The sequence below is a fragment of the Bubalus kerabau genome, chromosome 4, assembly GCF_029407905.1.
Source record: "Bubalus kerabau isolate K-KA32 ecotype Philippines breed swamp buffalo chromosome 4, PCC_UOA_SB_1v2, whole genome shotgun sequence".
NCBI lineage: Eukaryota > Metazoa > Chordata > Mammalia > Artiodactyla > Bovidae > Bubalus > Bubalus kerabau.
The window spans coordinates 171325449-171349320 of record NC_073627.1 but is presented as its reverse complement, the minus strand read 5'-3'; the positions used below and the strand labels follow the sequence as shown (position 1 = coordinate 171349320).

Here is a 23872-nt window from a genome sequence, read left to right as displayed (position 1 = left end):
CCCCATAGACGACAGCCCACCAGGCTCCCCCATCCCTGAGATTCTCCAGGCAAGAAGACTGGAGTGGGTTGCGATTTCCTCCTCCAATGCATGAAAGTGAAAAGTGAAAGTGAAGCCGCTCAGTCCTGTCCCACTCCTAGCGACCCCATGGACTGCAGCCTACCAGGCTCCTCTGTCCATGGTATTTTCCAGGCAAGAGTGCTGGAGTGGGGTGCCATTGCCTTCTCCAATAAAGACTATAGTGAATTTTAATAAAATCACTAAACAAAAATACGAAAGGATTCTGAGATTATATTCTTCCTTTTGGGGGGGGGCATTGTTAAAATGTTCTATTTTATTTTTTAAATGAAATGATAGTGTTAGTTTTTTTGGGGGGAAAAAGACTTTACTGGAAAATTAGAATATTTGTCAAAGAAAAGAAATGCAAGAAGGCAAAGTGGTTGTCTGAGGAGATTTTACAAACAGCTGAGGAAAGAAGAGAAGCAAAAGGTAAAGGAGAAAGGGGAAGATAATACCCAACTGAATACAGAGTTCCAGAGAACAGCAAAGAGAGATGAAAAGGCCTTCTTAAGTGAACCATGCAAAGAAATAGAGGAAAACAATAGAATGGGAAAGACTAGAGATCTCTTCAAGAAAATTGGAGATATCAAGGGAACATTTCATGCAAGGATGGGCATGATAAAGGACAAAAATGGTAAGATTAAGAAGAGGTGGTAAGAACACAGAAGAACTATACAAAAAAGGTCTCAGTGACCTGGACAACCATGATGGTGTGGTCACTCACCTAGAGCCAGACATCCTGGAGTGTCAAGTCAAGTGGGCCTTAGGAAGCATCACTATGAACAAAGCTAGAGGAGGTGACAGAACTCCAGATGAGCTATTTCAAATCCTAAAAGATGATGCTGTGAAAGTGCTGCACTCAATATGCCAGCAAATTTGGAAAATTCAGCAGTGGCCACAGGACTGGAAAAGGTCAGTTTTCATTCCAGTCCCAAAGGAGGGCAATGCCAAAGAATGCTCAAGCTACAGTTGCACTTATTTCATATGTTAGCAAGGATATGCTCAAAATCCTTCAAATGAGGCTTCAGCAGTGAACTGAGAATTTCCAGATGTACAAGCTGAGTTTAGAAAAGGCAGAGGAACCAGAGACCAGATTACCAACATTTGTTGGATCATGAAGAAAACAAGGGGATTCCAGAAGAATATCTACTTCTTCTTCATTGACTACACTAAAGCCTTTGACTATGTGGAACACAACAAACTGTGGAAAATTCTTAAAGAGATGGGAATACCAGACCACCTTACCTGTCTTCTGAGAAACTTGTATGTGGGTCAAGAAGCAACAGTTAGAACCTTACATGGAACAACTGAGTGTTTCAGAATTGGGAAAGGAGTATGACAAGGCTGTGTATTGTCACCCTGCTGTTTAACTACTACGCAGAGCACATCATTCAAAATGCAGGCTGGATGAAGCACAAGCTGGAATCAAGATTGCCGGGAGAAATATCAACAACATCAGATATGCAGTTGACACCAACTCTAATGGCACAAAGTGAAGAGGAATTAAAGAGCCACTTGATGAGGGTGAAAGAGGAACGTGAAAAAGCTGGCTTGAAACTCAGTATTCCAAAACTAAGATCTTGGTAGCTGGTCCCATCACTTCATGGTAAATAGAAGGGGAAAAAGTGGAAGCAGTGACAGATTTTATTTTCTTGGGCTCCCAAATTATTGGATACAGTGACTGCAATCATGAAATTAAAAGAATTTTACTCCTGGGAAGAAAAGCTGTGACAAACCTAGACAATATATTAAAAAGCAGAGATGTCACTTTGCCGACAGAGGTCCATTTAGTCAAAGCTATGGTTTTTCCAGTAGTTCATGTATGGATGTGGGAGTTGGACCATAAAAAATGCTGAGTGCTAAAGAATTGATGCTTTTGAATTGTGGTGCTGGAGAAGATTCTTGAGAGTTCCTTGGACTACAAGGAGATCAAGCCAGTCAATTCTAAAGGAAATCAGTCCTGAATATTCATTGGAAGGACTGATGCTGAAGCTGATGCTCTAGTACTTTGGCCACCAGATGCAAAGAGCTGACTCATTGGAAAAGACCCTGATGATGGGAAAGACTAAAGGAAAAAAGAGAAGGGGGCAACAGAGGATGAGATGATTAGATAGCTTCATTGCCTCAATGGACATGAATTTGAGCAAACTCTGAGAGCTAGTGGAAGACAGAGGGGCCTGGCAGTCCATGGGGTTGCAAAGAGTTGGACTGCTGCTGCTGCTGCTAAGTCGCTTCAGTCGTGTCCGACTCTGTGCGACCCCATATATGGCAGCCCACCAGGCTTCCTCGTCCCTGGGATTCTCCAGGCAAGAACACTGGAGTGGATTGCCATTTCCTTCTCCAATGCATGAAAGTGAAAAGTGAAAGTGAAGTCGCTCAGTCGTGTCCGACTCTAGCGAACCCATGGACTGCAGCCCACCAGGCTCCTCCGTCCATGGGATTTTCCAGGCAAAAGTACTGGAGTGGGGTGCCATTGCCTTCTCCGAAGAGTTGGACAGGACTTAGCAATTGAATAACAACAACAACATCATCAACAATATCAGTTTTTCCAAAACTACACGTCTTTGAAATCCCAGAGTCTGAGAATAACCAGATTTTCTTCAGTCACACTGCCCCTCCTGTCCTCTGTCACCCTGATAGTTCTGGCAAATGTCCTGGAAAAAGTCCCCTTTTACTTAAGGTACTTTTCTTTCTCTAGGTGAAATTGGTGTGTCTGTGGCTCTGATGGAGTTTCTAAAGCTTTAAATTTTGTTCACTAAGCCAAATCTGAGGGGAAAAACTGCTAACTTGCAGAAAGATTTCTTTTTTTCAGCCTCTGAATGATTGTGTGGTTTTTACTCCTATACCTGCTACCACTGGCAATCTTCAACCAAAGGGAAAAGTCTGCTAAGAAGCACGTCTTATCCTTTTTGAAGGCTGTTTTAAGCACTTCTGGTCTTGGTAAAATTAGTGAGACCCTTCTAAGTGGCTTCTTTTCTTCTTGCTTTATGCTCATGAAACATTTTTCACTCTGGTCTAAGCTGTTTTGTATTAGGAGTTCTTCAGATATTTTAACATGAAGTTGATGCCAGCCTTATTTTATAGTAATTTAATTTTTTAGCATACTTCTTTGGGTTCATTTTGTTGGTTTGTCAAGAGAGTTGGTAATAGTTGTTGGCTTTTATAAGTTTTCAGAACACATTGACAAATATTTATTGAGCACCTCTTGGTGCCTATGATATGGAGGACACAGCAGAAGAACTCTTAAGGAGTACAACAAATTTGTGATACAGTTACAAACAAATGCATCTGCTTAAAAGTGTAGATTGAGAGTATGAGAAGTGGCGATCAGGAAGAATGGATAAAGAAGATGTGCCACATATACACAATGGAATATTACTCAGCCGTTAAAAAGAACAAAATAATGCCATTTGCAGCAACATGGGTGGACTTAGAGATTGTCACACTGAGTGAAGTAAGTCAGACAGAAAAGGAGAAATAGCATACAACATCCTGTATATGTGGAATCTAAAAAAAATGATGTAAATGAACTTACGAAACAGAGACTCACAAACTTTGAGAATAATCTTATGGTTGCTGAGAGGTAGGGAAAGGGGATAGTTTGGGAGTTTGGGATGGACATGTACGCACTGCTATTTTTAAAATGGATAACCAACAAGGACCTACTATCTAGTTTAGGGAACTCTGCTTAGTGTTATGTGGCAGCCTGGATGGGTGGGGAGTTGGGGGAGAATGGATACAAGTATATGTCTGGGAGAGTCCCTTCTCTATTCACTTGAAACTATCACAATATTGATACTTGGCTTTACCTCAATACAAAATAAAAAGTTAAATCCCCCACCACAAAGAAGAAATGGCTGTCACAATGTCCAACCCTTTTCTCCTTTTTGTTTTTCTCTCCCTTCTTGTATGGGTCTCAAGACATAGATGAGTGTGAGGTTTCCAGCCGGTGCAGGCATGGAGGACGGTGTGTGAACACTCGTGGGAGCTACGAATGCTACTGTATGGATGGGTACTTGCCAAAAGGTGGACCTGAGCCTTTCCATCCGACCAGAGATGCCACGTCATGCACAGGTGGGTTCCTGCCAAAGAATGCAGCAGCCGAAGGTGAGAGTCTGTTGATGACTCTCCTGCTCTGAGCCTAAGTCTAGGAGTCTGTGTGGAGGATGTTGGTGGGAATTTGTGTTTTGCATATTTATAACCTATAAAATTAAGTAATAGTCATGATAGAGGGGGCTATATTAAAGTTAAAAAAACTTTAGGCATTTTTGTAGTTAATAGATACTCAGATATTAACCATTATATTAGATAGTAAACACAGCTAATCTGGTAAGGACCAGCATCTCAAAAGTTACCAAGGAAGTTGTAAAGGCTTATATATTTTAGGATATTGTGCAAAACGAAATTTATACTTTGTTGGGCTAGGCGTCTCTTCGTTGTTGTTTAGTCCCTAAGTCATGTTTGACTTTTTTGCAACCCTGTTGACTGTAGCCCACCAGTCTCCTGTCCGTGGCATTTCCCGGACAAGGATACTGGAGTGGGTTACCGTTTCCTTCTTCAGGGGATCTTCCTGACTCAGGGATCGAACTCACGTCTCCTGCATTGGGATCGAACTCACGTCTCCTGCATTGGCCGGTGGGTTCTTTACCCCTGAGTCACCAGGAAAGCCCATAGGCTTGTCTTTAGTTAGTGTAAATTAGCAAGAGTTGATTGCCAGATCCTTTCAGTTTTGTGCTGTTGCTTGTGGAAGACCAGATGACTAAATAGAGACACTCATTGGAAACGTGCCCAAAGTCTTATAGAAATGAGTCAGTCTATTTTAAAATATGACTCGAGTGTGTATATGTGAGGGAAGAGAGGATAAAGTAAAGATGGAAAAAGATTATGTGTTTTGAAAATACACGTTTATGTAGTAACAAGTTTGACATTAATTTATTTTCAGAAATAGACTGTGGGACCCCTCCTGAGATTCCAGGTGGCTACATCATAGGAAATTATACCTCTAGGCTTGGCAGTCAGGTTCATTATGCTTGCAAAGAAGGATTCTTCAGTGGCTCAGAAGATACAGCTTCAAGCTGCACAGCCATGGGCACGTGGGAGTCCCCCAAATTAAGTTGCCAAGGTGAGTTTTTTCAGAGGTCCAGCTTCCCAGCTTATAGCATCTGGAGGCTGTTTTCTTATTTCTGTCTAAATCTCTTCTTGGGATAATGAATGAATTAAATAAATCCAATAATTTCCTATTGATTCTACTAGGTTTCAGTTGGTTCTCTTGGTATTTAAAGGAATAATATCATCTGCTAATGATGATAATTCCATCTTTCATTTTCCCATGTTTACAATAGTCATGTTTTTCTCTTAACTGACCACTTAGCTAGTGTTTTCAGAGCAAAAGTTTAAGTAGTAGTATTGACTTTGAATTTTCTTTCCTTATTCCTGACTTTCATGGGAGTGGTTTGAGTATTTCATTATCATTCATGATTTTGGCTTTCTGATGTTACCGACATCTAGTTATGCTTTTATGTACCCTGATAGAGTGCTGTGTGCTAAATTCTGTTCTAAGCACTCATTCAGTCCTTACAATATCCCTATGAATGTGTACTATTATTATCGCACTTTACAGATGGAAAAACTGAGGCATGGAAAAGTTAAGTACTTTGAGGTTATCGGACTAGTGATAGAGCTGAAGTTTGAACTCAAAATTCTAGTTTCTGGGGTTGTATGCTTAATCATTCTGGTATACTCCTTCTGCTTTTGTGATGGAGTTGGTTTCTGGTTTGTTTTCTACTTTTGTCTTTTCATCATGTTACCAGTTTTTGGCTATATATACATGATATTAAGGAAGTATTCATCTATTTCCATTTTACTGGGGTTTGCATTATTTTTATCATGTCTTTTAAGCATGTATTAAGGTGATCATGTATACTTTTCTCCTTTTAATCAGTTATATGTTGGTTTATATTATTAAATTTCCTAATAATGATCAATGCTAGTTGCTGGAATGGATTCTTCTGGGTCTTTGGTGTTTTATTCTTTCAGTCTGGATTATATTTGCTAAATTGTATCTAAAATTCTTGCATTGATATTCATAAGTAAGATTGGTCTATTTACTTTTCTATGCTATCTTTGGTGGTATAGTTATTAATGTTATTCTAGATTTTGAGAAAAGAAAGTGAAAGCATTTCCTTCTTTCTGTATTCTCTGGAATACAATAAACAGGATTTTTGAAGACTTCACCTGGAAAACCATCTGGACGTGGCACTTGGGGAGAGGTAGTCCTTGGGATATTAAAAAAAAAAAAAGAATACTTACTGGTCCTGTTTAAGTTTCCTGTTCTTTTTGATATTCATTTTGGTAATTTACATGTTCTTAGAAAAATCATCAATTTCAAATTTATTTGCAGAGAGAAGGGTAAGGCACTCACTTACTTTACACTCAGTTACTTTTTGATTTCCTGTAGTTATATGTGTTATAATACTGAAATATTGGAGACAGTTTCAAATGTCTATTGATAAAGAAAGAAATTAGTCAAATAAATCATAGCATATACATGAGATGGAATATTCTATAGCTAATCTGTTGAAAAGAATGTTTACTGACATAGGTATATTAATAGTATATTACTGAATTACAAACCATATGAATAATATGCCCTTAATTTTGAAAATTTTCATATATACATATGTTTATGAAAAAGTTCAGAAAGCTAAACATTAAAACATTAACTGTGCAGAGGAATTCCCTGGTGATCCAGTGGTTAGGACTCTACACTTCCACTGCAGGGGGCATGGGTTTGGTCCCTGGTGGGCGAACCAAGCTCCTGTATTCCATGCTGCTGTGCTTAGTCGCTCAGTCATGTCCAACTCTTTGTGACCCCATGGACTGTAGCCCTCCAGTCTCCTCTGTCAATGGGGATTCTCCAGGCAAGAATACTGGAGTGGGTTGCCATGCCGTCTCCAGGGGATCTTTCCAACCCAGGGATCAAACCCAGCTCTCCCACACTGCAGGCGAATTCTTTACTGTCTGAGTCGCCAGGGACGCCCCCTGCATGCCATAGGGTGCAGCCAAAACAAAGCAAAACAAACCCCGAAAATGTTATTGAAGGATTTTTTTTTTTTTACGTATTAGACAAAGTAACAAAGTTGTTTCCATTTTGGAAAAAAGAAAATAAAGCAATTTTCATGGACTTAATTGTGTAGCTGAGAAACCTCAGTGATGGGCTTGGCTAAGTTAATCCTTTTGATATTCTGATTTGCGATTCAGGCTCTAACGAACTCTGATAATTGTCATCCTGGGGGTTAAGGAATTCTAAAAGTACATTTTAGTTCTCACATTGTCTTTCTGTTGATCAATTAAAATACAGAACTGAGATTAAAATGTGCCATAATGCATGTCAAAGAACTCCCTAGAGATTTACGTAAGAAACTTCACATAAGACAGTTCGTATTACTTTGAAAATCAGTCGTCATCCAGATTATTGAACTGAGAATGTAGAAAGTTAATTTAGAGAAGAGTGCTTGTTCCATTCCCCAAAGAACTGTCACTTAGCAGGTCTTCATTTCTTTCTTCCCTCCGGTAATAACTGTTCCCTGTGCTTGCTGACACCCTCCCCCGTGTCACCACATGGCCACTGGCTTCTCCCTGCTGTGCTTTCTCTCTAAGCTTATGCCTTCATATTTATCCTTCTTCAGTCTTCTATGGGGCTCCAGAATCTGGGCCCTGTGCCAGCCGGCACTGTATTTTTAGTTGAGTGTTACGAAGCCACAGGAATTGGGAATTCCACTGAAAACACTAGCAAACTGTGAACTTGGATGCTGAAGAGCAGGTACTTATGAAAGGAGCAGCTGTGTGGTCCAGATGGCAGCGTGTATGTCTGATGATGGACTTCCCCACCAGAGAAGGTACAGTTGGCAGATCCTGCTGTTTGCCTTCTCCCAATTACTGGAGGCTCTGCTGCTGCTTTGGTGAGGGGGGATGGGGGGGGCTGTGACATAAGTTCCCTGTTCAAGCAGTCCTCAGAAGTGGATGATGGAAGGGAAGATGACATCTTCCAAAATAGGTAAGAATTTGTGGAAATGTCCATCACACATTTCCAGCATCTCTCTGGAAAAGACAATCTCTAGCTTGCATTTCCTTTGTTGTTCAATTTCTAAGTCATGTCTGACTCTTTGCCGCTGCATGGACTGCAGCATGCCAGGCTTCCCTGTTCTTCACTGTCTCCCAGAGTTTGCTAAATTCGTGTCCATTGAGTTGGTGATGCCATCCAACCACTTCATCCTTTATTGCCCCCTTCTCCTGCCCTCCATCTTTCCCAGCATCAGGGTCTTTTCCAGTGAGTCAGCTCTTCACATCAGGTGGCCAAGGTATTGAAGCTTCAGCTTCAGCATCAGTCCTTCCAACAAATATTCGGGGTTGATTTCCTTAGGATTGACTGATTTGATCTCCTTGCTGTCCTAGGGATTTTCAAGAGTCTTCTCAGCACCACAGTCCTAAAGTACCAGTTCTTCAGTGCTCAGCCTTCTTTCTGGTCCAACTCTGACACCTGTATACAACTACTGGTAAAACCGTAGCTTTGACTGGACAGACCTTTGTTGGCAAAGTGATATCTCTGCTTTTTTTTTTTTTTTAATTTTTATTATTATTATTATTATTTTTTGATATCTCTGCTTTTTAATAGGCTGTCTAGGTTTGTCATAGCTTTTATTTTGCTATTATTATTATTATTTTTAATTTTCAGAAAAGGTGCCAGTTGTAAGGGACAGCTTAAAGAATTTGAGTTTTTAAAAATTCAGCCAAGCCAGGAGCAAGGTGAGGGAGTCACTTTAACCACATTATCATTAGCAACAAATCCAGAGTCCAGATCTGATGCTATACTTGATAGATCCTGTGACTAGACAAGTCTGGAATCTGGAAGGAGAAAACCCAGGTACACCAGGAACTATTATTCTATAAGAGTGAATTCTTAAGTATCATGTAAGAAAAATGGGTAGAAACTTAGAGAGTTCAGATGGAGAGACGGAGCGGGTCAAGGATGAGGTGGCATTTGCTTTCTTCCGTTTGGCTAGTTTGCTTCCTGTGCAAGTGTCTAGTGACAGTGGTTAGCAGTGTAGGTGGACCAGGTGAGGGTTCTGGGACCATCCAGGTTTGTTCCCATCCTTTTTGGGGCCTTATCTTCCTTTCAGGCTGGGAGTTCTCACCAGAGTGTGTCTGGTACTGAATAGTCCCTTAAGAATCCACTTCTATGCTTGCTTCTTCTTGCTTAAAGCTCCTCTAAAAACAGTGAAATGGCCACTGCTCCTACAGTAAGATCCTTACTCCTAACCATGGGTTTTAAAAAAAATATTTGTTTAATTTATCTAGTTGGCTGTATGGGTTCTTAGTTGTGGCATGCAGGATCCAGTTCCCTGACTGGGGATCAAACTCAGGCTCCTTGTACTGGGAGCGCAGAGTCTTAGCTGCTGGACCACCAAGGAAGTTCCATAACCATGGATTTTAAAGCCAACATGGGTCTGGTCCTTTTGTGTTTCTGTATGGGTTACGTCTCCCAATATTCTCTCCCAACCAGTTATGTCTCTTACCAGCTTCAAGGCCTTTTCTCTCTACTTGAAAGAATTGCCAATCTGCTTTAAAAAATTGTTATTGTGGTAGACCACACATAATATTAAGTTCCCCATTTTAGCCGCTTATAAACCATTTATAAACGTACAGTTCAGTGGCATAAAGTGCATTCACAGTGTGTGTAACCGTCGCTGCTGTCCATTTGCATCATCCAAAACAGAAACTCTATACCCATTAAAAAAGAATCCCCCATTCCTTCTCTCGCTTCTACTTTCTGTCCCTGTGAATTTGTATTATAGTTACCTCATATGTGTGGACTCATACAATACTTGTCTTTTTATGTCTGGCTTATTTGACTTAACATAATATTTTCAAGGTTCATCCATGTTACAGCATGTATAAAACTTCATTCAGTTTTTTCCCTTTTAGTTTCATTGGATGTAATTAACACGCATCACTGTATAAATTTAAGGTGTGCAGCATAATGATTTGACTTACATACACCATATCATGAAATGATTGTCACTGTGAATTTAGTGCCGATTCATTGTCGCACACAGATACAACATTAAAAAAAATAGAAAATGAGGGGAATTCCCTGGTGGTCCAATGGTTAGGACTCTGCCCTTCCACCACAGGCGGCCCAGGTTTGATCTCTCGTCGGAAAACTAAGATCTCACAGGTCAGCTAAATAAATACATAGAAGCTACACACTGGATGTTTCCATTAAAAAAAAAAAGAAGTAGAAAAATGAGTTTTTTTTCCTTGTGATGAGAACTTTTAGGATTTACTCTCAACAATTTTCATATATAATGTATAGCGGTGTCAGTTTATCACTTTGTACATTTCATCCCAAGTACTTATTTATTTTATAACTGGGAGTTTGTACCTTTTGAAGAACGTCATTCCTTTTTCAGGCTGAATAATTTTCTATTGTACGTACACTCCACATTTTATTTCTTCATTCATCTGTTGAGGGAGGCTATGTACTTTTTGCACAGCAAGCTCCTTTTCATCTTTCAAGTTTCAGCTTTGATGTCATTTCTGACATCCTCTTGCTTAGGATATAAGTGTGTTGTTTATTATTATTTTTATGGGACAGACTGATAAAAAATCAGTCTGGGAGGACATCAAGCATGCATCTTCTTCAGTATCATCTCTCTGCCTCCTGGCACAGTGACTGGCATACCTAAGGCCTGTGGAAGCACCCCAGACCTCCCCCAAAAGGTGGCAGAGATGATGGCAGGCATAGTGGAATTGGCTTCTGAACCACATCCTGGCTTATCCTGTGGCTGAGCCTTGCCAAAACCTTGGTCTCCTCTTTTCCTGATTCCACATCTTCTTACTCTGTCTTCTGCACCTTCATGCCTGCTTCTCACCTGGCATGCCATTTCTGTGCTTTGCTAACCCACAAACAAGGCTCTGGGGCTGACTCTTGGTTTCCCCATCTCCACACATGTGGCCCTCCAGGATGGATGGCACAATCCTGTGGGCTGATTGCAGAGGCAGGGTTTCTTCTTTGAGTTGGTTAACAAAGGTGGGACATGGTTTCGCAAGTCTACTCACAGCAGAACCAGAGCTTGAAGGTTTACAAGGTTTTGCTTAAACACTGTTTCGCTTGCTTTTTAGAAATGCCTTCTGAGGTGGTTACTGTTTTTTTTTTAGTGAAAGTCGCTCAGTCATGTCCAACTCTTTGCGACCCCATGGACTGTAACCCCATGGTCCGTTGAATTCTCCAGGCCAGAATACTGGAGTGGGTAGAGTTTCCCTGCTCCAGGGGATCTTCCTAACCCAGGGATTGAACCCAGGTCTCCCACATTGTAGGCAGATTCTTTACCACCTGAACCATAAGGGAACTAGTTTGGCTTTATTTCCCATTTCATAAATATTCCATTTACAACTAATAATGGGTATCATTTCCCATTAAGAACCAGAGCAAGGAAGCGACTTACCTTATGTCACCAGCTTAGACATCAAGTTGAAAACCCAAAGCACCTTTCCAGAAGGCAAATTCCGTATACAAGCAAGCCTTAGTGAGCCCTGGAGGTGGGAGGCAATGGTGAAAGGCTGGAGGGCTCTAGAAGGAGAGAGACACTGGGGCAAACTTACCTTCCTGCCCAGTGTGGTCTTGAACCCACCCAGAGGGATGTGTGTTGTTGCTGAGTCAACGCTTCATCTTTTAAGATTTTCTTCGTGGAGCCCAATCTCATCTCTACACAGTTGGGGAGGGTTTGAAAAAGCTTTGGCATAAGTTGGAATACAAATGAGTGCCTTCAGGGGAGGAGTGGTGGACAAGTTTCACCGCACTGCTGTCTCTGAATTTTTAGTAGTGTGTGAGGATTCTGGGACCACACCCAGACTTAGCAGGGAAGAGCGCTGAGATCAGCTCCTGATGTCTCTACCTGGGTGAGAGAGAAGGGCGTGGTCGCACACTTACTTTGTGTTTAGCATCTGTGTTCCAGGTGATGGGAGTTTTTGCTCCTTTGAAACTGATTTTCTGGGTCCTCACTACATACTGATCTTTTTTTTTAATTTATTTTTTTTTAAAGTAGTGTTAGTCACTCAGTCGTGTTCGACTCTTTGCGACCTCATGGACTATAGCCCGCCAGGCTCCTCTCTCCATGGAATTCTCCAGACAAGAATATGGAGTGGGTAGCCATCCCCTTCTCCAAGGGATTTTCCCAACCCCGGGATCGAACCCAGGTCTCCCACATTGCAGGCAGATTCTTGACTGTCTGATCCACCAGGGAAGCCAATTTTTAAAAAAATTATTTAAATTTAAAAAATGTATTTATTTATGTATGACTGGATCTTTGTTGCTGCCTGCAGGCTTTCTCTAGTTGCAGCGAGCAGGAGTTACTCTTCATTGCGGTGCATGGGCTTCTTATTGAGGTGGCTTCTCTTGTTGCAGAGCACAGGCTCTAGGGTGCACAGGCTTCAGTAGTTGTGGCGTATGGGCTCAGTTGCTGCAGCTTGAGGGCTCTAGAGCACAGGTTCAGTGGTTGTGGCATACAGGCTTGGCTGCCCCACAGCACGTGGAATCTTTCTGGACCAAAGATAGAACCCATGTCCCCTGCATTGGCAGGCAGACTCTCAACCACTGGAGCACCAAAGAAGTCTCCCTATTGATCTTTAAAAACTGTCTTGACTTATACTGGCTGCATGCAACAAATATCTTGTGTGATCCTTTTGCCAAGTAAATGCCATTAAACATATCACGTACAAATGTTTGGAGTCACGTGAGTATACAAAATGAATGATGACATTGGTTATAAGACTCAGGGTGATGAAACATGAACTCTAGAATCAGAAAGTCTTGTGTGAGTTTTGGCTAAGCTGCTCAGTGGTTCCATCACCACCTCTAAACTTCTCCAAACTCCAGCTGCCTTCTGTCGAAGGGGGAGAAATTATTGTCACCCTAGAGTTATTATTACATTTGAAGGACATAATGATTAAAAGTGTTTGGCATTGTGCTTGATGCAGAATAGCTGCTGGGTAAGTGTTTGCCATCAGAATATGAGAGTCATAATCTAGACAGGAGTGGCTGGTAATTTTTCTAACAAAAATTCTAGGTCTTTCTGAAACATCCTACCATAAAATGGGAAGGTCTAAAATTTTTTACCTTTCACTTTACCTTATTTATTGGTTTTTGATCCATGTGTTCTATTTACAGCTAGAACAGTTTTAGTGTTATTTTTTGAAAAAAGATTGTTATGCAGCTAGCTCAAAGCATCAAAAACCATTTCACCTCTACAAATGGAAGATCTCTATAAGAAATATACTGATAAACTTTTTCATTTTCCTTCCAGCACTCACACTTTTACCTACCCTATCACCTCCTCTGATGTTTCTAAAGTCTTCAGATTCTACCTGTTTCCATATTAGACACTATTTGTTGACAATAAGTGTTTTTATGTGAAATGGAAAATTTTCTTTTCCCTCCAAATCATCTGTGGATACGATCTGAAGGAAAAGTATTGAGGTTAAAGTTCATGGGAGACTTCAGAATACAAAATCCACTAAAAAAGTAATTTTTTTCTTTCTACCATCTTAAGGGCAAGTAGACTTTTTGGTACTAATGAGTTCAGTGACAGCAGTTCATAAGCTGCTTATAAGAATGTGCTTCATGGGATTATGTAACCCTCCCATTTCCCTTGGATGATTGTGATATGATTTTCTAAATTCAAGTTGTCTCATATTGCGATGTTAAGATTTCAACCCCAGCATCAAATATGTATGTAGCTTAATGCCCAAGTGATCGTGAATTAACTATATTTGGCCAGATTCAGAACATGTCGTAAAGTGGGTGAAACTTTGTCATAAGGCTACATTTATATTTCTTACATATAAACTTCACCAGAATTCTGGTTCAAGATGGTGGAGTGTGCTTCATCTTCTCCTGAGAGAGCAGTAAAATCAGAGCTAACTGCTGAAAACTGTTAACAGGAAGATGCTGGAACCCACTAAACTTCACCAAAATTAATGCTCATAATAATATTAATAGCTCACATGACTATAGGGGATATTCTAAATATATAGGATATAGATATAGCTCACAAAGAGCTTACTGTTAAGAGAAGAGAACAGTTTTACAAATGAGGAGTATAGGTATAAGTGCTGAATTATCTGATCTAGAGCATGAATGTAGTGTAGACTCTGGCATTCACCTACCTGGACTGCTCGGGCCCTTACAACCTATCATGTTACACTAATTTCCACGTGTTATAAAGCTTCTGATTTGATACTGCATGCTGCGTGCTTAGTCGCTCAGTCATGTCTGACTCTTTGCTATGGACTGTAGCCCACAAACCTTCTCCGTCCATGGATTCTCTAGGCAAGAATACTGAAGTGGGTTGCCACGCTCTCCTCCAAGGCATCTTCCCAACCCAGGGACTGAATGCCTGTCTCTTAGTTTCCTGCAATAGTAGGCAGATTCTTTACCACCTGCACCACCTGGAAAGTCCCTGATTTGGTACTCGGCACAGTAAGAGACTTATTGTTGGGTAAACGTGAAAATTGACTTTAATGTGATTTTCTTTCATTTTCATCCGTGTAGCTGCCCTTTTGCTAGAGTTTTTCATTTAGTAGTTTATTTTTCTGGGAATAAGAAATACTTATTTTTCTGGGAAGAAAAAAGTAAAAAAGGTTTTTCTTTTTTTGGGGGGGAGTCAATATTAATAAGTAGAATAGGTCAATCATTCATCCCCTCAGCATTTGGCAAGATGTCTGCCTCAATTTGTGGACATTATTGGTCTTTTTTTTTTCTTTCTCAGCTTGGTATTTATTGGTCTCTAAAACAGTCTTAAATTAAGCTTTATATTACACTGTTATTCCTATCATCAATCACATTATTTGCTGATGTGTATAATAAACAACAGTTATTGCTGATACAGTAAGTTGTTGATTAGATGCCATAAATTGCCTATACCTTTCATCAAACAAATTTCCTTCTGGAACATTTTCTTGGGTAGAATATTAAAGAGTGGATAAGCATTTTTACCTTTAAGATATGAAACAGAGTTACAATATCAGTGCGATCTTTGAAACTGGCATAACACGTTTTCCCCCAGGGAGACCTATTTTGAAGTTGATTATTTGAATAAAATCACAGATAATAAGATACTAAGGAAAAATTCCCAGCCACATTCATAATTAGATGACTGTATTCCTGATGCAGATTCAATATAATTACCCAGAGATACGTGTGCTTTAATGAACACCCCTGTGCATATGTGACACAAAATTTGTGCCGCTTAGTTTTTTTCTTTCCTTTGGATGTTAACTGTTTTTAAATGGCTTCTTTCCTTGTGACAATGCTAGCTTTATTATCAATTGTAATCTCTGTTGGGTTGAGTTTTGAATATGTCTTAATCGGGGCCACTGGCTTTCTTGGGTCCCATTTGGCCTGAGTAGAAGTGGCAGTGGCCACCATCTCAGCATGATGCCAATATCTATGATGGGCTTATGTTCCAGATAAGACCTGGGCCAGACCCAGGGTTAAATATCAGTGCCAAGAAAGCTTCAGGGCAAGTACAGTGGCAGGGGAAATCCATTTCCAGCCACTCTCTTGCTATGGTTGAAAGTGAAAGTGAAGTCACTCAGGTGTCTGACTCTTTGCAACCCCATGGACTGTAGCCTATCAGACTCCTCCATCCATCAGATTTTCCAGGCAAGAGTGCTGGAGTGGATTGCCATTTCCTTCTCCAGGGGATCTTCCTGACCCAGGAATTGAACCCGGGTCTCCCGCATTGCAGGCAGACGCTTTACCATCTGAGCCACCAGGGAAACCCCTTGCTATGGTTAAGTAGAGGGAATTGTCATAGAACCATTGTGGACTGATTTAAATGCTTTTTCATGCAACCTTTTCTTCTGAGGTTTTGGTTAACCTATAAAGTCAGAGCCTAGAGTGAACTCCTTCAGTGTGAGGCTGCCTGGATTGAATGAACCTGGACTTCAGGATCACAAAAACCATGCTCTGAATACTGGCTCTGTCTTTTAATAGTGAAGTAACTTTTGAATGTGACTTAAACTCTTCGGACTTCCATTTTTGTATCTGTAACCTACGTGAGAATAAGACATTCACCTTGCAGTAGGGTTTTCCATGAGAAATAAATAAGATTGTATATATGGAAGAGACTACCTTATGTTTAGTTGGATTTTGGTGCATGCTATTTTAAAATTATTAAAATTTTTGATTAAAATTATTGCGGTTTAAAAAGCATTCCCAGAATTCACCGTTAAAAGAATGATAGTTTTTGTGGGCCTTTTTCTCAGCTTTCATCTACTTGGTGTTTGGTAGGTGTGAGTTACCTCTGTTAGGTACAAAATATAGAGGTGATGTGCTCCTGTCTTGTTATCAGTCCTTACAATTTACTAACGTGTTTTTCCTTCCTCTGGAGCTCTGGTCATATCAAAGTAACATTTAGAAAAAGATTTCTTTTTTTTATTTTTGGCTGTGCTGGACCTTGGTTCCGTGCTCGGGCTTTCTCTAGCTGCGGAGAGCGGGGGCTTCTCTCAGTTGCAGTGCGTGGCCTTCTCTTGCTGTGGAGCATGGACTCTAGGGTGTGCAGGTTTCGGGAGTTGTGGCACATGAGCTTGGCACATAGTTGCCCCAAGGCATGTGGAATCTTAGTTCCTGGATCAGGTATTCAACCCATGTCTCCTGCATTGACAGGTGGATTCTTAACTACTGGACTACAAAGTAAGCCCCAAAGTAATATTTATTGCATCTTGAACAACGATGAAGTAGTAGCAAGCTACCAATGAGCAACTCTTTATTATTTACTGAAACTCCAGTACTTTGGCCACCTCATGAGAAGAGTTGACTCATTGGAAAAGACTCTGATGCTGGGAGGGATTGGGGCAGGAGGAGAAGGGGATGAAAGAGGATGAGATGGCTGGATGGCATCACTGACTCGATGGACGTGAGTCTGAGTGAACTCCGGGAGTTGGTGATGGACAGGGAGGCCTGGGGTGCTGCGATTCATGGGGTCGCAAAGAGTCGGACACGACTGAGTGACTGATCTGATCTGAAAACGTACAAGTGTAAGTAGGTATTGTGAGGATGCAAGAGATTGTAAGATAAAGCTTCTTTCCTTTAGTAACTGTTCATGTATTTGGGAAGACATAATCATTAAAAGAACCCCACTAAATCCTCAAGCAGGAAATAAAGGTCAAATGAACCGTAGAAACATTCTTTTAACAAATTATTTATTTAGTGTATTTTTGGCTGCGCTGGGTCTTTGTTGTGGGCCTGTGGGCTTTCTGCAGTTGCAGCAAGCAGCGGCTACTCGCTTGTTGCGGTGCCCTGGCTTCTCATTGCTGTGGCTTCTCTTGTTGTGGAGCATGGGCTCTAGGGCCCTTGACCTTCAGAAGTTGCTCTTGCAGAACTCAGTAGTTGTGACACGCAGGCTCTCGAGCACAGGCTCAGGAATTGTGGCACACAAGCTTAGTTGCCCCATGACATGTGGGATCTTACTTCCTGGACAAGGGATTGAACCCATGTCCCCTGCATTGGCAGGCGAATTCTTAATCACTGGGCCACCAAGGAAGACCCACCTAAATAATTATCCTTGTGTCTACTTCATCTCTCATTCTCACATCTAATCTGTCACCAAGAATCTTCTTTTGCTTCCTGTGTACGCCTGGAATCCATCCCATTCTCTCCATCTCCATCATGACCTCTCAAGTGCATCTAAGACCTCATCTCTCTCTGTTGGACTTCTGCTCTAGGCCCTGACCCACCTCTCCTTTTATTCCTGTTCTCTGCCCAACATTCAAAATGGTCTTTCAGAAGTCTAAGTCAGATTATCTCTTTCCCTTGCTCAAAGCCCTCGCATGTGACCCAGCTGCTTTTTCATAAGCTCCAAGCTCTTTCCTAAGACTTACAAGGCCCTCTGTGACCGTCTCTGCTCTTCTCTGCACCGTCATCTCATGCCACTTCTCCTTGCTGACTGTGCTCCAGCCAACAGGCCGCATTTCCCCTTCTGGAACACATCAAGAACTTTCTCACCACAGGGTCTTTGCATTGGCTCTTTCACCTGATTGAAATTTTCTTCCTCTGGTCCTGAACATGACAGGCTCATTTTCATCCTCCAGGTCCTAATTCAGATGCTACCTCTTCCGAGAGCTCAAACCATCCTGACCACTCTATGTAAGAAGTCTTCCCCGTCCTATCACATTATCGCTCCTCCTACTTAACATTTTCCACCATCTGCAATTACCTTGTTGGTTTATTTTTTTTCTGTCTAATTATTCTCTCCCTAAGTTCTCTGAGGGGAGTGATCTTGTCCATTTTGTCCACTGCTGTAGTGTATAGCATACTGTCTCACAGGTGCTCAATAAATAAATGAGTAAGTGAATGAATGAGCACAGGCCACGAAAGCTCAGAGGAAGAAGGGATCCCTCTATTAGTCATGGAGCAGTTTCTTCATTGGGAAGGATTTTGCTAGGTTTGAGGGAGGAAGCATGTAATCTGAGGAGAGAGAAAGTGAGCAAGGTGGAAGGTGATAGAAAGGGGCATATACTGTAGATTTTCAAAGATGGAGTTGCTCCTGAGAGGCAGTGGTTGTAGGAATCTGATGGATGTGGATTCGGCTTCTCACCGTCACACGATTACCCATGTGACTTTGGATGTTTTATTTAACCATGTTAAGTCACTTTACCTGTAAGATGGGGGAAATAATCTCTACTATGGAGCGTTACTGTGAAGTAGTAATGTTAGATACTTGAGGTCCATTTGGGATGCGTGTAATATCAAGGGGTAGCCATTCATACCACTGTTTAACTTAGGTTCTCACCTGTGAGTGTGCATACAGATCAGATTTGCAGCTTTGTAGAAATGTGGATACCAAGAACCCCACAAACTACTACTCATTCAGAAGAGTTGTCTCTGGGTGATGGTGGTGTGTGTGTGTGTGTGTGTGAAAGAGAGAGAGAGACACTCCATTGTGTGATTTTTTTTTTCAAAAGCTCCCTAGGTGATTTAGACTGTATAGCTGTTGTTTAGAACCATGTGTTTAATCTTCTCTAAATATCTAAAGCCAAGTACTGTCCGACTTGAATAGCTCTGAGATGGGAAGTCACAGAGTTGGGTCCAAGTTGCCTATCCCTGGGCATCTACCTGAGTCCCTAGAGACCAAGCTATTGATTTCTTATCTATTAATGTCAGTTAAAAAAGAATCTCGTAGTCCCAACTAAAGCCACCGTGCCTTCCATTATTCTTAGTCATGTCCAAGATGAAAGTCAATTTAATTTTTTTCTATACCTTTATACCTTTAGTATCTATATGCTGTGCTCAGTTGCTAAGTCCTGTCCATGAGATTTTCCAGTCAAGAACACTGGAGTGGGTTGCCATGGCCTCCTCCAGGGATCTTCCTGACCCAGGGATTGAACCTATGTCGATCTCCTGCATTGGCAAGCAGATTTTTTATCACTGTGCCCCCTGGAAAGCCCTTAGTATCTATGCCTCTTCCCTAATCCAGGGTCTGATTATCAGATTCCCTCCCAAACCTCTCCAATGTGCAGTTTAGAATTCCAGCTTCAATTTCAATGAAAGAAAGTGAAAGTTAGTCGCTCAATCATGTCCGACTCTTTGCAGTCCCATGGACTGCAGCCTGCTAGGCTTCTCTGTCTATGAAATTCTCCAAGAGTAGTGGAGTGGGTTGCCAATTCCTTCTCCAGGGTATCTTCCTGACCCAGGGATTGAACCTGGGTCTCCTGCATTGCAGGCAGATTCTTTACTGTTGAGCCACCAGGGAAGCCCATAGACCTACATAAATCTATACCCTCAATTTATTCACTGATGATCCCTCTAATTTCCTGCTGTAACTGAACCCTGTCTTGAACTGGCTGTTTTAGATGTCAACAGTGGCTGGGCAGTCTTAGGAAACATTAACCACCTGTTCAGTTGGTTGCTCATGTACACACAAATATACTCACATCTTGGAATGTTTGGGGCCAGTATACAGGCTGAAAGATCTGATGTTGGGAAGATATGCTGAGGGCCAAGAGGTCTTGTGTTGGGCCAACATGTACGAGAAGGGAACAAATCTCTGTGGGCAAACATGGGAATTGAGAGGTGGACAGGATTGGAGGCTTTATTTAATGACCACCTCATTCTGGTCCCATAACTGCTCAGGATTTGTATCTGCACTGACCAGAGACTAACTCTTTACTGCTGGGTCTGTCAAGCTCTACATCACACTTAAATGATTGTGGAGACTTATCTGTACATCCTGCTTGTTTCATTCTTGTGTTTCTTCTAAAAGCCCATCCTTCTTTTTGCTCAGGGTATTTATTCTGATTCACTTTTGTTATTGAGTTGAAGTTATTTTTGAATTTTTTCCTAGAAAAGGCACACACATAGATTTTTTAAGAATTCTAAAATACTCGAAAGTGACTTTTTTATTCTTCTATGAGGCAAAGTTTGGCTGGGTCTAAAATGGCAATGTCGTAATCCTTGTCCTTCAGATTGTTCTCTGTAAGTATTCCAGTGTCTTCCAGTAGTCGGAGTTGCAGAGAAGAAATTTCACATTCATTTTATAAATCCAGGCTTGTCTCCCTCTATGTAGCTGATTTTTTCCCTTTGAAAGGTGTATCTATATTGAATGTTAATTAACTTTCCCCGTTAATTTCCTTTAAAAAGTTCAGAGATTTTGTATGTATTTTGTTTACTCTTCAGTTGGCCAAAAAAACCTACAGTTATATTATTATCTACTCAGGAGTTAATGACCTGAAGATAAAGATAGCAGAAAAATCTTAGTGTTTAAAAGAACCCTGAGATGGATTCTTTCATTGACCAAGGAGTTCTCTATAGTATAAATAATCTCATAATTAGAATGTTTTCTATATATACATGTTTGTAAATTTCATTAAGCTCAGAGAACTCTGTTTTCTTTACTTCTGAACAATCTTATGTTATGTATCTGCGGTTGAATTATTTGATGGGGTTAATGTCTTTGCTTATCCCATATGACTGGACTCTATCATTGCTGAATGTTTATTTCTAAAAGGTGAATTATGGGATGGAAGTCATGGGTCATAACAAATGCCGTCCTACTTCTTATTGCAGAGATTGACTGTGGCCGCCCTCCAGAAGTGCATCACGCGATCCTAGAGGGGAATCACAGCTCCAGACTGGGCAGTGTGGCTCACTATGTCTGTCTAGAGGGCTTTGAGAGCCCTGGAGGAAAGATCACTTCCGTTTGCACAGAGAAGGGCACCTGGAGAACCAGTGCTTCGTCATGCTCAGGTATAACCCCCATCCTGTAGGGCCCCTGTCTCCTGGAGGTAAATAGCTAGCAGGAGTATGGACCCTAAAGCCTTTGCTTGCTTGCTCTGTGCACTGCACCTAGCCATGCCCTTACCCCAGCGGGCACTTGGCTTTAGATTTGTCAGCCGAACCCTGAAGATTTAAAGGGTGGATTGGGAAAATAATTTGGATAGAAAACATTATGCATTTGTCTTTTGAAACTCATCTTCAATCACAGTGACTCCTATCTCTTCTGCTTGGTTGGCTGAGAGACTTTTCTCTATGAACCATTTTCACAGGGGGGCTTACTTGAAAGTCCTAATTAAGCAAATGTTGACAGCTTTTCAGAGAAAAGGTGGTGTCATGTATAGCGAGGTTTTTAATGTTTATTTTTAATTGTGGTAAAATATGCACAACATAAAATCTACCATCTTAACGCTTTTTCAGTGTTAACTATTTTCACATTGTGCAACCAGTCTCCAGAACTTTTTCATCTTGAAAAACTGAAAGTCTGTATCCATTAAAGAGTAACTCCCTATTTTCCCACTCCCCACAGCTTCTGGTACCACCATTCTGCTTTCTGTTTGTATGAGTTTGGCTAACTGACCTCAAGTAAGCAAAACCATTAGTATTTATCCTTCCGTGGCTGGCTTATGATCCTTAACATAATGTACTCCAGGTTTATCCCTGTTGTTGCCAATGGTGGTGTTTCCTTATTTTTTCTGGCTGAATGATAATATTCTGCTGTGTTTATATACACATTATGCTTATCTGTTCATCTGTTGATGGACAGTTCTGTTGCTTCCACCTTTTGGTTATTGAGACTAATGCCCCTCTGAGCACGGGCTTACAAATATCTCTTTGAGACCTTGATTTGAATTCTTTTGGATGTGCCTGCTGTGCTAAGTTGCTTCCGTTGTGTCTGACTCTTTACGACCCCATGGACTGTAGCCCACCAGCTACTCTGTCCATGGGATTCTCCAGGTGAGAATATTGAAGTGCATTGCCATGCCCTCCTCCAGGGGATCTTCCCAACCCTGGAATCAAACCTGCATCTCTTATGTCTCCTGCTTTGGGAGGCGGGTTCTTTACCATTAGCGCCACCTGGGAAGTTCACAATTCTTTTGATATATTCCCTCAAATGGGATTAGCTGTGAAAAGGGGTTTTGAGACTTCAGTTCAAATTCTAGCAGTCCCCTGTGCTAGCTGTGTGTCATCATGTAAGGCATTATTCTCTTAGAGCCTCAGTTTCCTAGTCTGTAAGAGGGGGAAATATAGCCTGTTTTTCCTACTTCACATAGTTGTTGAGAGGGAATCAAATGAGATAATCTACAGGGAACATTTCAAAATTTAAACCACTGTGCTCATGTTAGGTCTTTTACTGAAATTATTAGCCTGACTTGAAGCGGATCCTCTCATGAGTCAGAAGTATAGACTTCCACATGCTTTATTTCACCTTGGCCTCCAAAAAACAAGGTGGGGAAAGGCAGTGATTCTTAGGCTTGTGATAGTTGGCCCAGGGTGTGACAAATTGTTGTCACCTAGTCTTGAATGGGAGAAGGCAATGGCACCCCACTCCAGTACTCTTGCCTAGAAAATCCCATGGACAGAGGAGCCTGGTAGGCTGCAGTCCATGGGGTTGTGAAGAGTCAGATATGACTGAGCGACTTCACTTTCACTTTTCACTTTCATGCATTGGAGAAGGAAATGGCAAGCCACTCCAGTGTTCTTGCCTGGAGAATCCCAGGGACGGGGGAGCCTGGTGGGCTGCCGTCTATGGGGTCGCACAGAGTTGGACATGACTGAAGCGACTTAGCAGCAGCAGCAAAAGTCTTGAATGACTCTGGTAATTTGTTTCTAGATGTTGACTTGCTTGGCTCTGAAGACAGATCTCTGAGGAGTGAAATCCCAAGGTAGCTTTGGTTTGGGTCTCTGGACTGACTTGCAGTTGAATTATGGCAGAGTGTCTTCAGTTCAGTTCAGTTCAATCGCTCAGTTGTGTCTGACGCTTTGCGACCCCATAAACCTCAGCATGCCAGGCCTCCCTATCCATCACCAACTCCCGGAGTTTACCCAAACTCATGTCCATTGAGTCGGTGATGCCATCCAACCGTCTCATCCTCTGTTGTCCCCTTCTCCTCCTGCCTTCAATCTTTCCCAGCACCAGGGTCTTTTCAAATGAGTCAGCTCTTCACATCAGGTGGCCAAAGAATTGGAGTTTCAGCTTCAACATCAGTCCTTCCAATAAACACTCAAGACTGATCTCCTTTAGAATGGGCTGGTTAGATGTCCTTGAAGTCCAAGGGACTCTCAAGAGTCTTCTCCAACACCGCAGTTCAAAAGGATCAGTTCTTCGGTGCTCAGCTTTCTTTATAGTCCAACTCTCACATTCATACATGACACCTGGAAAAACCATAGCCTTAACTAGATGGACCTTTGTTGGCAAAGTAATGTCTCTACTTGAGTCTTGTCAATTTAAGTTTTCTAAAGGAAAGTCTAGCATGA

At 41.4% G+C, this 23872-nt stretch overlaps 1 protein-coding gene across 1 annotated transcript in view; it reads left to right on the top strand.

The window, feature by feature from the left end:
- The window catches only part of SUSD1 (sushi domain containing 1), a 135696-nt gene that overhangs the window by 24969 nt on the left and 86855 nt on the right, over nt 1-23872 (top strand). Inside the window, exons 4-6 of the mRNA XM_055579321.1 lie at nt 3982-4134; nt 5003-5182; nt 21188-21367. Coding sequence (XP_055435296.1) covers nt 3982-4134; nt 5003-5182; nt 21188-21367 — 513 coding nt within the window. The remainder of the gene's footprint in view (nt 1-3981; nt 4135-5002; nt 5183-21187; nt 21368-23872) is intronic.